Genomic DNA, 14,429 nt, shown 5'->3' with positions numbered 1-14,429 from the left:
GATTTGATTGAGCAGCAGTGGTGTAGAGTAAGTTTGTATAATCCCAGAATTCTAATGTAACTTTACAGAGAATTAGATTCTTTACAAGAAGTAACATCCTTCATTTAGGCAAACAGAAATGACATTATAGTTCATGATATATTTTAGATTAAAATAATAAATTTTCTTCTGATTTATTAAAATGAATTTTAGTGAACAAAACTATCCCTTTCCACGATATTTTCATGTGACTTGTTAAATTTTGTAAAGAGTTTATGCTTTTAAATTCTGGAGAGTAAATCCTTTCTCAGTAAAGAAATTTAAAATGCCAAAATATGAATTTGGGATGCTTGAAATATGACACAGACATTTCCCCCATTTTGCATCCTTAGTATTCTCTCCTGCTTTAACTGTAAACCTAAACCAGACATTTAGCTCTGGTTATTTCCTTTTTAAAAATTAGTTATGTATTACAGTAGAATGCACTTTGATACATCGTATATAATGGAGTATAATTTCTCATTCTTCTGGTTCTACATGATGTGAATCACATCAGTCATATAGTTATATATGATCAGAAGGTAATAATGTCTGATTCATTCTCCTATCCTTTCTAACCCCCCCATCCCTTTACTCCCCTCTACCTAAAGTAACTCTGTTCTTCCCCAGCACCACCAACTCCATCGCAAATTAACATCCACATATCAGAAAACATTTGGCTTTTGATTTTTTTGGGATTGGCTTATTTTGCTTAGCATGATATTCTCCAGCTCTATCCATTTACCAGCAAATGCCATATTTTCATTCTTTAAGGCTGAGTAACATTCTACCCCCCCACGTGTGTGTGTGTGTATATATATATATATATGTATATATATATATGTATATGTATGTATGTGTATATGTATCTATCTATCTATCTATCTATCTATCTATCTATCTATATATATCAGTTTTTAATCCATTTCATCTATTGAAGGGCTCTTAGGTTGGTAGGTTATTTCCTTTTTTAACATCTAAAATTATGCACTTTTAAAACTTATTGCAGCAGGATTCTTGAGTATAATTAGTTTTATAGAGATTACATAAATATTTGTCATTGTTTCATAGAACTCAAACATCTGATTTTTAAAAAATTAGTTATTTTTATATACTGTCCTTCAGGGCATTGATATATAAAACAAGTTTTTAATTAAATGATAAATTCAAAACATCAGAAATAGAAAATTCATACTAACAAGGTAAAGTCATGACTGTTTAATTTTACATTTTTTCTCTACAAAATCTCCAACCAGAATCCTCTTTATTCTTCCCTATTCTTTGTCCACCAACTAAGTTCTTGCCTTGTTAGGGCTCTGTATCTATCTTTAACAGCTACATTCAATACACAGACAATTCACAAAGCAGTAGAAATAGGAATATTAAACTAATAGTGTTTAACACTGTGAAAGTGTTTAAGTCAATCTTATAATATAAACCAACTAAAATTTTGTTTTCTTTTGTATTTCAGTCCCATATAACAAGAAATATTTATCAGGTAAGTAATATTCTGGTCTTAATTTTTTTCCTTAATTAAAAAAGTATTAAAATTCTGGCATGTTAAAATACACTATAGACTATAGACCCCTTTAAAAAAGTTATGTAACACATAATTTTATAAAAATGTAGAAAAGCCTTTTAGCTTAGTAATAAGATTTGACATTTTAAATATGGTAACCATAAGTTATACTTGAAATGAACATTTCTTTACACCAAATTGTATTTTCCCAAGGAACTGCATTAGGTGTTTTTGTGGTATATGACTGCATATTTTGGTAAAAAGATTCATCTTCTAGTTGTAATTGCAATTCATAGAGCTTTCATATTAAGGGCTTACTAAAACATTATTTTAAAAATTTTTTGAAGACTTTTTTTTTTAAAGTTGTAGATGGGCACAATACTTTTATTTATGTGGTGCTGAGGATCGAACCCAGTACCTCATTCATTCAAGACAAGCGCTCTACTACTGAGCCACAACCCCAGCTCTTAAATACATTCTTTTAAAAAAGGGGACATGTAATACGTGATTCAAAAATCCAAAGTATAAGGCAAACACTGCCTCTGTCCACCCTTTCGTATCTTTATCCTTATTGGGAATCATTTTACTTAGTTTCTTCTTTAACCTTCTTGTGCCTTTTGCTAACATAAGCAAACTGAGACATATGACCCGTAATATAGTCTCTTAACATATCATACATTGTCCTCAACACTGATCTATAAATAGATCAATCTTCTTTCTTTACAACTACATATACTTCCATGGTATGTATATACCTAATTGACCCAGCTTCAAACTTCCACTTGGTTGTTCCCAGACATTTGTTATTACAAACAATGCTACAATAAATAACCTTGCACAAATACAGATTTATCTGTAGGTTCTTTGAAATGCAATTGCTGGATTAAAAAATGAATCCAACTTTGACTATTACTGGTCTATAGGAGGTGTAGTTTTGCAATGTGAGAACCTGTTCTGAAAAATTTTCATCAATTGGATAGTTTTTAATCTTCATATTTTGAAGTATAACTGAGTAAAATGCACAAATCTTACACATACAGCTTGATATTTATGTATTACTAGTAACTACCAGTTAAGAAACCTAGCATTTAGTTGGGTGTGGTGGCACATGCCTGTAATCCTGGTGATTTGTGAGACTGAGGTAGGAGGATTGCAAGTTTGAGGCCAGCCTCAGCAACTTAGTGAGACCCTGTCTCAAACCTAAAAAGGGCTGGGGGTGTAGCTCTGTGTTAATATGCCCCTGGATTCAATCCCCAGTACTGAAAGAAAATGTCAATATTATTACCCACCCATCCCAGAGGTAACTAATCACTAACTTTACCATATTCCACTTTATGCACTTTTTTCTTGCTTTTTTTCACTCAGGAGTTTTTCAATAGATTTGTTGTTGAGCATATACAATATTTTAAAAATTGCCTAATAGTACTTTTATAAATATCAATCTGCTCACTTTCTTTTCAGATATTTGAATTTGTACCTTGCAACTAATATGAATACGGCCACCTATAAACATTCTCATGTCCTTCTGGGGACCTGCATTCCCATTTTGAGTACATTCCCCAAAGTGGAATGATCTTACTGCATTTTCATTTTCTTGAGCACCTTTTTGTGTCCTCTTTTGTGAAATGCTCATTCAAGTGTTTTGCCTGTTTTATTTAATTGCCTTTCTTATTAAGTCTTTTTTTTTTTCGAGAGTATTTTTTTTTTAATTTTCGGTGGACACATCTTTATTTTTATGTGGTGCTGAGGATCGAACCCAGCACCCCACACGGACCAGGCCAGCGCACTACGGCTTCAGCCACATCCCCAGCCCCTGCTTTTCTTTGTTTATCTCTGCTCTATTCTTTAACAGTTCCTTTTCCTACTAAAAAAGAAACTAATAAAATATTGACCTTGAGTCCTTTGTATTAAAACACACTATGTGTATTCTCTATGTAGGGCTTGCTATGACAGAGAAGGGAAAACTGTTAAGCGTGTGGGCATATGGGAGTTACATCTCGTTCTTCTATAGAAAGACCGTGTAGTGTGTGTGTGTGTGCGTGCTGGGGATTGAACCCAGGAGTACTTTATCACTGAGCTACACCCCAACACCCCCACCCCCTCCCTTTTTTGAGACAGGGCCTCACTAAGTTGCTGAGCATGACTCTGGGAGAAAATTCGGCTACATATAACCAGTTATATAACCAATCACTAAAAGACAAATATGTTATTTCATTCACATGAGGTACTCAGAGTAAATCTCATAACAGAAACAAAAATGGTATTTGCCAGAGCTGAGTGAGGTAGGAACTGGTCAAATAGGTAGTTTCAGTTTTGCAGTTCTATAGGTGGATGGTAGCACACAACCACACTTAATGTTACAGAACTGTACACTTAAGATGGTAGCTTTCATTACATGTATTTCACAAATTTTTAAAAAATTAAAGCAGTATAATCATTTTGTTTTAGAAACACGAGGCAGAACAGTAGTCAACTTCAAGAAATGGATATTGAATACTAGGGCAGGAGCTGTTTTTTTCATTATGTACCTTCTAGAATCGAATTTGTAGCTAGGTACACATATACTTTGGAAAAAAATAAAAAATATGTAATTGAAACATGTTTAGAAGAGCAAGTAGGTCTCGAATGGTTCTCAAAATCATGTCTGGAATAGTTGTAGAGACCTGGCAACATGTGGTCTTCAGATTCCAGGGAGTATTATCTTTGAAATACACACATACACATGAAATATATCTACAAATACATATATGTAAATGTACATTACCTAAAGATGTGGATACATTTTAATACTATGTGCCACGCTTTCTTCTGAAATTAGTCACTGAAGACAGCAATGAACAAAGCAGAAAAAGGATTTGCTTCCAACCTTACGTTCTAATGGGAATGATAAATATAACTATTTGGAATGTCACACAGTGACATATATTGTAGAACTAAAAGGCAGAATTAAGGATGAATGCAGATACATGGAGAAGGGAGATTTTGCTTTGTTGTTGTAGGGTGTCCAGGAAAGAGCTCACTGATAAGGCCACACTTAAGCAGAATGAAGACCCAAAGAAAGTAAAAGCCTTCCATACAGATAGGCACATTAAGTTTAATCTAACTTAATAGGTCAAAACAGGGCCAGGCAAAAAGGGAATTCCCAGTCACACAAATTAAGTCTCCCTGGAAAGAACATTAAAAAAAAAAAAAAAATGTGAGTTACATCAGGATGCACATGGTGTGGGGAAGTATACAGGTCAGGGAAGGTTAGTCCAAGCTGAGTTTATCAAAGGCTTCTGGAAATGATACAGGAGTTAAATCTTGAAGGACGAGTAGGCACTAGACAGGAAAGTTAAGTTTATCCCAATGAATAATCAATGATCAACATTAACAAACATGAGGGGTTGGGTTTCTGCTCACTCAGTGGGTTTGGGAAAAGTTATATACACAGCTGGCACTCCATACATAAACCTACAGTTAGTCCAAGAAAAGGCTGCAGTTTTAAGAGGCAGACTGTGTACTTTGGGCCTTATAACTAGAGTACACAAGGGGCAGGAGACAAAAGATCACAAAGGAGAGGTTAAAAAGATAATATAGCACCCTTAACCCCCAAACACTGCTAAATTGTGTCCACTAATTTTATTTCAGGATTAAAAATAATTCAGTTGTGGACATTTACAATGTGTTTTTAAAGAATCTTGTCAATAATTTAAAAATACAAATGGCTCTCCCCAAACTTAAAAGTAGTGACATTCAGGGCTGGGGATATAGCTCCATTGGTAGAATGCTTGTCTTGCAAGCTCAATGTCCGGGGTTCAGTCATCACCACCTCCACCCCACATAGTGATTTACCTAACCAATCTTATTTCTGTTAGGTCCCATTTTTAACAAACACAAGCTGAAATAATGAGTATCAGTATGGCTAATAAAAAATGCATCAGCAGCTAGGTATGATGGGACACACCTATAAACCCAGCAACTCAGGAGGATGAAGCAGATTTCCAAATTCGAGGCCTCAGCAATTTACTCCTGGTCTCAAAAAGAAAAAATAAAAAGGGCAAAATAAATAAATAAAAGGACTGGGGATGTGGCTCAGTGGTTAAGTGCTCCTGGTTTAATCCCCCACCACCAAAAAGGGAACATCTACAAAAATGATAATTCTGAGAATTTCTCACATTTTGCCAAGCAAGGTGGCGCATGCCTGTAATCCCAGCGGCTTGGAAGGCTGAGACAGGTGGATTTTGAGTTCAAAGCCAGACTCAGGAAGAAAAAAAAAAAAAAAAAAAAGTGAGGCGCTAAGCAATGAGTGAGACCCTATCTCTAAATAAAACACAAAACAGAGTTGGGGATGTGGCTCTGTGGTCAAGTGCCTCTGAGTTCAATCATTAGTACCTTAAAAAAAAAAAAAATTCTCACATTTTTAGTCCTTTATAACTATAATAGTTACCTTCTCAAAACTATTTCCTTCCTAACTACTAAATCAAAAAATTCTCCTCAATTTGATAAGCTAAATTCTTTTAGGAAGATTACAAGGGTTCTAAATGGGCAAGAATTACAAAGTTGTACATAAAGAACTTCAGGGAATACACAAATATATAGTATCTGAATGTTTGCAAGGTAACAAAAGTGGAGGATACTGCAGCTTATGGTTCGTCATCTGTGAAACAAATCTTAAATCTTCAAAAGGCAAACCATTAAAAACTCCACTGATGTAACAGAGATTTAAATACCACTATTCCTCAAAAGAACAGTATATACGAATTTGCAAAGTCTTAGTTCAGAAAAGAAAGCCAAGGAAGACAAAGGGGATTGTGGACTACTTTTATCATTGTTAGTGTAAAGAAACGGCAATATTTAATTGAAATTTTGAAGTACAGCCATTTTTCAAACTAAGAAATTTAAATCTTGATAGTAGTTAATGTGTAATTTCTTTTTCTTACCAGTATGGGAAAATTTCAATAAATACTTAACATAATTAAATTACACTGTATTCTCCAAAATGCAATACTTGCAACCTGATCTCCCATATATTCTTTTATCTTCTTTTTCAGATAACCACATTTTAATATCAACTTTGGTGATTGCTAGTACAGTAATTCTGACAGTTTTGGGAGCAATCATTTGGTACCTCTACAAAAGAAATTCCAATTCTGGTTTCACCACAGTTTTTTCAACTACACACCAATCACATTATGATGACGACTGTGTTTTGGTAGTTGCAGAAGAAAATGAATGTGCTGTTGGATTTGACTAAATTTTTGGTAATGTCAAAACAGATTGACACCAAATGCCTTGACAGCAATTCCTGTGCAAGATTTTCATTTAAAACTTGATATTGAATATCATAGCTTTTATGGTTATTCCGTAACAGTAATAGTATTTTCATGTACTCATTGGGACAAGAATTAATCTTCCAGTTCATTATTAATGTAGATTTTACAAAAGGAAAGATCTTAAATTTAATTTATAGGTTATAACCAGTTCTTCAAAAGCAGAAACTTTTCACTTGAATGAAAGAAAGCTTTATGTCCAAGAAGTTGATAATCCAGTCTACTTGTCTTACCTACTCTATCTTCCTCTCCATTTAGTTGAACCAGTTTAGTTTTTAATTCAACAGTCTTGCTCATTTATTGATAAATGTGATTTAGGGACTCAATCCATTTTTTAAATAGACCCTGTACATTTAAATATTCCCGATACTGGCTACTTTGGCAGAAAGTTCCTCTATTTGTATTTTATGATTTAGATGAAACAGCACTGATCATGAATGATTAAACTTTTATAAAAATTTTTAAAGAAGAATATGGCTACATCTACAAACTCATGGAGAAGTCTGGCAATCCAATTAACACTGGTATCATAGTGTCCATTTAAGGATTCTTCTGATCTCCTATCTTTATGTACTCAAGGTATTATGCTCCCAAAACATTTAGAAATTTTATCTTTTAATGATATGAAATTATGGAAAAATAAAAAGAAAATAAAAATCACTCATGTCCCCACTATTTAGAGAAAAATGACAAAAACTAAGCCAAGACTAAAAAACAAACAAAAAAACCTATGTACAACTAGTGAAGATGCACAAAGTTTTCAGTATATTTATTGTAAATTTCAGGACAAAGGTGAAAATAAACATTTGGGAGTTTGAAGAAAGTTGAAATGAGTGGTTTTCCTTAGTATTTTAAAAAATAGTATCAAAAAAGATGAAGAATGTATCGGTTTCACTTGAAACTGTATTTACTACCTGTATTAGCTTGAAAGCTCTAGTAATCTCTCCATAACCCTCACCTGATCAATCATTTGGAAGCAGTAATTTTCTTAAAGGGAGATCCATTCTATCTCCAGCTTCACTAATGACAGTTTATACCATTTGTTTTCACTAACCACTGTAAGTCAGAAACACCCCTCATCACAATTAATGGCCCTATTGTTAATAAGACTCCAGTAACTACAAAGTCCTAACATAAAATTATCAACAGTGTAGACATGTAGTACTAAAAGAGCAAGTGTTAACATACTAGCTGCATTACATGTGCAATATTATTGCTCTATAGAAGACTGAGATTTTATATAGTGATTGAGATTTCTAATACATAATTGATAGGCTATTTATAGTTGTATTAATGAATATCTGCCAGGAATTCCTTCCTACTCATACTACCCTAACTGTACCATTCCTTTAAAAACTAAGACCAATCTTATTACCCACCCCCACCAATCATTCAGATCTCTAGATCTGATATGTAGATCATTACCCACAGGAGGCTACCTAAGTTAAATATAAACAGTTTAAATTCAATCCTTCAATTACATTTAAGAAACATTTTAGAGGCCAGGGTTGTGGTTCAGTGGTAGAATGCTTGCCTAGCATGTGTGAGGCACTGGGTTGGATCCCCTGCATCTCATAAAAAATAAACAAATAAAATAAAGGTATTGTGTCCATCTATAACTTAAAACAAACAAACAAAAACAAAACACCAAAGCGAAACATTTTAAGCACTCAAACCTCATGTGGTTAGTGGCTACCATACTAGCTAGCATATACTGAAGAACACTTCCACCATCACTTCCATCATCAGAAAGTCCAAACAGAACAGTGCTACTCTAAAATCTACTAAATTTTCATGTAACTATTTTCTGTACACATTTTGACAATTTCTACTAAATGCGGCTCCAGCTCTTGCAAATGGCTGTTTTAAATTATTTAATTTTCAATGTTTGATTTCATTTTATAACAAGTCTAGAGGTCCCTGGTAATTAAATGTTAAATCTTAATTATATTTACATATCTGGCCAGGGACAGTGGTCTCGCCTGTGCAATTCCCGCAACTTGGGAGGCTGAGGCAGGAGGATTACAAGTTCAAGGGAAGCCTCAACAAACTGAGCCCGTCTCAAAAAAATAAAAGGGATGGGGATATAGGTCAATAAAGCACTTTGGGTTCAAAGTTCCCCATTACACCCCTCAAAAAAAAAAAAAAAAAAAAAAGCAGGCTTGTTAATTACTTTCAGAATGTGGAAATTGCTTTCTTCAATAACTTGTTTCTGGTTGATGATGACTTTTTACTTTTTTTTGCAGTGCTGGGGAATCAAACCCATGGCCTCCCACATGCTAAGTAAATATCCCCAGCCCTGACAACATATGCTTGGCAGTAGTATAGAGAGAACAGCTTTAAACTACAAGGTCTTAGGAGTTTGCATTCTTTGTAGTGATGTATGATCTCTTTTGTTCAAAGTTTAAAACTGATAACCAGCGAAGACTATGCTTATTCCTGTTTATTCCTCTATAGTGTTAAATTTACACAACAGCAGAAGCTGACATGACTATAAGACTCATTGTCTTGTTATCAATATCGTGTTTTTGCAGTTAATGAAAAACAATAAGAAAATGACATTTTTTAAAAATAAAATATATTGTGGGTTAAGAAGAAGACAATTTTCATAATAAATTCTATTTAAATATAATATTTTGAATCCAAAGCATCTCAAAGGACTGACAGAATATATTGAAACTGGTATCCTTCAATTTTGTGTTTTTGCTTTAAGTAGGCAATGCAAAGATAACAGGGAAGAATTCAGCAAATGTTTTAGAAGCATATTGAAATGGGATGTGAAATTTTAATAAAATTCTTGGCTACAAGGTCTTAAGTCTTCTTTGAGCAACAAGGAAACAGTTCAAACTGTAAAACAGAATCAATCAGTATGCACTTTATTTCAAGCCAAGGTTTTACATAGGACCAACAAACTAAGTGTGGCAAACCGTTCATTTCACATTTGAGAAATTACATGGTTTCTATTTAGATTTTAAAAGAGTAGTTTGTTGCCATAACATCAGAATTTAATCTGAAACCACCTGAAGGTGTTTTAAGTGTATCCTAAAGTTGTTGACAGAGGAAAAACACAATGTTATGGAAGTATACACAACTCATGACCACACTGTAGACCATTCATGTTGAATAGGTAATGTTCATCTGTTTGAATTTCAAAGGTAGTGAAAAATATTAATCATCAAATAAATGCTCAGAATTACCAAGAAACAGTTAAAAATGACCAGGATCCAAATTGGTTATTTATATCATATTTATCTATAAAGACGTGACAACACTAAAAAACACGTTGAAAACCAGTGTTTTAAACTTTGAATGTGGGATTTAAAAATATTCCATTAACTTGAGATTGTAACAATTTTTTTTTTAAACCAAATATCATTTGACTGGCAATTCTGATATAATTTATAGCTATAATATTCCTAAAAGGAATACTACACATACTATGGCCTATCAAATATAATATGCATTTTGAAAATCAATACAAAAATTTATCCATCATTTCTACATCTCTTATACTTTTTTTTAAAATTAGGTTTTATTGCTAAGTGAATTAGAATTCAAATTAAATTTGGAAACCTAATATAATGTTCTTCATAACCTCTTTCCCATTCTTAAAAAAATTTTTTTTCAAAACACTGGAAGTAAATGATTATTAAAAATATGACTGCAACTTAAGGCATTTTAAAAGGAAAACTAGGTGCCATTTGGCATTTTATTTTAAAAGCATATTTTGATCCACTTTTCTCACTAACAAGAGACTAAAACACAAACCTTTTCTCATAAATATGACTATTCAGAACACAAAAAAGGGTTGATGGGCACTGCTTAGATATTGAAAACAAGGGTAATACTTTTCCACTCACCTAAAAGAAAAAGTCTTTTGATTACCAATTTTATAAACATTGAATTTGCTGGCCAGTGTTAAAAGGTCCAGCAGAATTTTAATTCAGCAACACTTGAGAATGAATATATATGTACATGTATACATGTATATGTATATATTCATTTTACGTATAGTCAATATATTTAATAGGCATTCCCCCCACAAAATTAATTCATACTTAATTGCCAGTTTTAATAAACACTTGTTCACAGATCATCCATTTGTCTTAACTGAAGTTAGGCAATATCAAATGTTCTGTTATGGTCTCCATCTTCTTCAGAATCATCCTCTGAAGCTGTTGAAAGAAAACAGGATGATCAAGAATGATTTTAAGGGGGATGAGAATGGGAAGTGTAAATATGAAGCCAGAAGAGCAATGACTTGTAAAATAAAAATCCCAATTTAGTACACTGTTTTGGTCAAAATGATAAGTTATCATGACAGGGTTAGGGTGGTTTGATTGTGAGTGATGCCTATCTGAAATGCCCCCACCCCCACATCTTTTTGTGATGTTACACAGTTTTTATAAAAATGAAAATGCTTTAAAATGTGGTTCAAAAGTATCTTCTAAAATGTTTCTGAGATAAATTTGTGTTCATAGTAACTAATGATAAATACATCAGAGAAAAAGTGAATTTAAGGCAAGTCCTCTCACACACCTGAGTAGAATCTGGCTTATTACCGCTGCATGTTTGATGCATCCGATGAGAATGGAAAAAAATGTACATAGAATAATAGGTTATGGGTGTTCTTGAAATTTACATCAATGCTATGTCTATACAATGCCAAGAAAAAAGTTTATTTAGTAAGTCAAAAAGCTTTATATAGACACAGCCTAAGTTAAAAGATTTGGCTTCACTAAACAACTACTACTGACATTATTCTGTCTCTAAACTGTCAGAAACTTATCACTTTAGCAATATTTCTGACCTCAGTTTATTCAAGAGTCATTAGTAGATCAAGATTTAACATAAAACATCATGGAATGTCTTTAGGAAGGTAGTAAAATACTATGTATTCTGTAAATTGCTTAACATGTGAAGTAAAATGAAAGTCTGCAAAAATAAAAATCTAATTAACACCTATCCTACTATCAAGGGCAGAAAAGTTTAATGTACTCTTTTCTTGTATTAATATTGCACAATTTAAGGGCACCCAAAGCAAAGCACAGGAAAAGTATGCAACATTTATAGATAAAATCTATTTTTAATAAATGATACCAAGCATATACCCAACTCATATCTGAAAAAAACCCTATGGTCTTTATGTTTAAATTTTATGTTGTATCAATAAAGAAATGCCAAACTAAAAAAACAGAATAGCCTTATAGGAAACTTGTGTTTTCTACTGGATTAATTCCATAGGAGAAAAAAATTCAGTTGGAATTAATTTTCAGAATATTAGTACTTAAAAAAGACTATGTTTAAGAAACCATATTCTAAATAAGAATTTTTAAAATTCTAAGAATTAAATTAAAATTCTAAGAAAGAATTAATTCTAATTCTCTAAGTAAGAATTAAAAACACCCCCCCCCCCAAAAAAAACCCCTAGAAATGTGGGGGAAACATACCAAAACATTGTTATCATCACATCTTACAGATTATAAATAATAAAATTATTATTTTTAAAAGAATAAAAAACTAAAGAGACTTGTATAATGGCTAATATAAGGGATCAGAACTAAGAAGTCATAAAAAAATTTACACTAAATGAATTCCAAGTGATTCCTTTATTTTCACATATACTAATTAAAATGATAAAAATGTGTTGTTCAGTTTTATCTGAAACCCTTTTAAAACTTAAAATTAGTAAACTAACTTAGAAAAATCCACATCCTGATAATATTCAAGAAATCAAAAGGTTTTTACGAGAACTATTATCAAAGGATGCTGAGCTTTGTCTAAATGCAAAAATCTTATACACACTATAGGTAACACTCCAAGAATTTTGAGGATGAGTATATGGGTAACCAAATGGTGAATACATAGTTAAAAACACTTCAAATAGCATACTAGAATGGGGAATCTTTTGCTTTGGGTGGAAAAGTAGAAGAGGCAGATATTGAATAGGGGTAACCTTGGATTTTCGAGCAACTGTTATAGAGATGTACCCACCAGGCATGAAGCAATTGGACTTTGAAGAGGATGGGCTGTTAAATGCCTTTGAAGATTTGGGGTTTATGTACTTTCATCTGGAAACTCAGAGAAGCCTAATGGTGTGTGTGGTCTTAAAAGAGATTGGAGTTATCTACATAAAATGTCCACAAGGACCTGAACAAGGAACAGAAAACCTTAGGGCTTTTGTTATGGACTTAGAATCAGGATTCTAAAATAGGAGATATGCCTTGATTAGTAAATTTATGATTTTATTACAAGTGCTAAATTTGAAGTGATCAAAAATAACTTATTTATAATAAAATGCTAGTGGTTAAAATTACATCCTTCCTTACCTTAAAATAAATAATTTATTTCAATTCTGTTAAAAAACTAGTGTCAATTGCCCAACCCATATTTCCCAGATCAATCATTTTGGTATTAATAAGCCTATAAATGAGGATCTAATTTGGTAGAAAAGAGTTTATATACTTATGTTTTGTTCTGTGGGTTTAATTTGCAAAAGTAAATTCAACAAGTCTGGGGAGGGGAAATTCCACCTACTTTCGAGATCTTCCATATGTGCCTGAAGAGTTCTTGCAAGGTTAATAAACTAGAAACAATGCAGAAAGAAATACAGTAGTTTAAATGTTGCAAATGGATCTAAAGAAAGAATCAGTATAGGAGATTCATTTTTACTTAAAAAAATCAAACATCATTTTAATCCTTTTAATAGGGGACTTTCTCCCCCTACATCAAAAATTATAACCTTAAGGGTGTTATTATTAAATGTTTTATATAATCATTATCAATGAGGTAGAAACCAGTTTATTGGAACTGGAAACATACAATAAAATAATTACATCCAATGGCATGGTTTTCTTATACTTTTTAAAAATTATGAAATAAAGGGGGAGGGCCCCCCAAAACCCTTGCTCTTTGGACAAAATGAATTCAAATATGCCTGCCTAAATTTGATAGCTCTAGATACATTTTATACTTCAAAAAATTCTAAGAATCACTTTAATCTTATAATAATAATAATAATAATGTTTTTTTCAAGGTATAAATTCTGCAGACATGCTTTACATGGTTTATTCATTCTCAAAAGAGTCAAGACACTTGTAGAAATCATTTAATGGAGTTAACTAAAGCTAAGGGCTCATGATTTATGAAGTACTTAGAAGTCAAGAGATCTTTGTTTAAATTCTCAATGTTGCTTCTGATAGTTTATTCTCTGTTCTTTCAATGATAATTTTTCAATAGACTCACTGTTATAATATTCACATGATAAAAGTGAATAGGAGTATTATATACATTGAATTGTACCCTTTTGATATAATTTTCAAAATAAAAACATTACACCTTAACATAAAATCTACTAAATTTTTAATCAACAAAGTGAACATTTATACAAAAACTAGTCTGAAAGATATATTTATGAACACATTTCAATATATTAATATTCAGAATGATTCTGTAATAATAGATACAGTAGAGACCCTAGGCCCTGCTACGCAAAATGGCCTAGACAACAGAGTACAAGTTTCCTTCAGTATACAGAGGCAAACAGCATTGTTTACTTAACAAATACCTAACATACAGCT

At 32.4% G+C, this 14,429-nt stretch overlaps 2 protein-coding genes across 6 annotated transcripts in view; one reads left to right on the top strand and one right to left on the bottom strand.

Annotated features, from left to right (window-relative positions):
* Positions 1-9,656, top strand: part of Ly75 (lymphocyte antigen 75) — a 136,288-nt gene extending 126,632 nt beyond the window's left edge. Inside the window, exons 38-39 of the mRNA XM_046462300.2 lie at positions 1,490-1,516; positions 6,571-9,656. Coding sequence (XP_046318256.1) covers positions 1,490-1,516; positions 6,571-6,773 — 230 coding nt within the window. The 3' untranslated portion in view covers positions 6,774-9,656. The remainder of the gene's footprint in view (positions 1-1,489; positions 1,517-6,570) is intronic.
* Positions 9,657-9,705: 49 nt separating this feature from the next.
* Positions 9,706-14,429, bottom strand: part of Marchf7 (membrane associated ring-CH-type finger 7) — a 52,782-nt gene continuing 48,058 nt past the window's right edge. For 2 of the 5 annotated variants that reach the window (XR_006855660.2, XM_046462302.2), the window contains exon 9: positions 9,706-11,024. Coding sequence is in view for 3 of the 5 variants with exons in the window: in XM_046462302.2 (XP_046318258.1) it covers positions 10,956-11,024 (69 nt within the window). In the remaining 2 variants the exon portion in view is untranslated. Of the gene's footprint in view, positions 11,025-11,388; positions 11,414-13,386; positions 13,436-14,429 lie in introns of all 5 variants that reach the window. The other 3 variants (XM_058584946.1, XM_046462301.2, XR_006855659.2) reach the window with 3 other exon arrangements.

This window comes from Marmota monax, unplaced genomic scaffold, assembly GCF_021218885.2.
Source record: "Marmota monax isolate L192 unplaced genomic scaffold, Marmota_monax_Labrador192_F-V1.1 WCK01_AAM20220418_F8-fsc00129, whole genome shotgun sequence".
NCBI classification, from domain to species: Eukaryota; Metazoa; Chordata; class Mammalia; order Rodentia; family Sciuridae; genus Marmota; species Marmota monax.
Note: the sequence above shows the minus strand (reverse complement) of the source record. Positions and strands in the feature narration are given on the sequence as shown.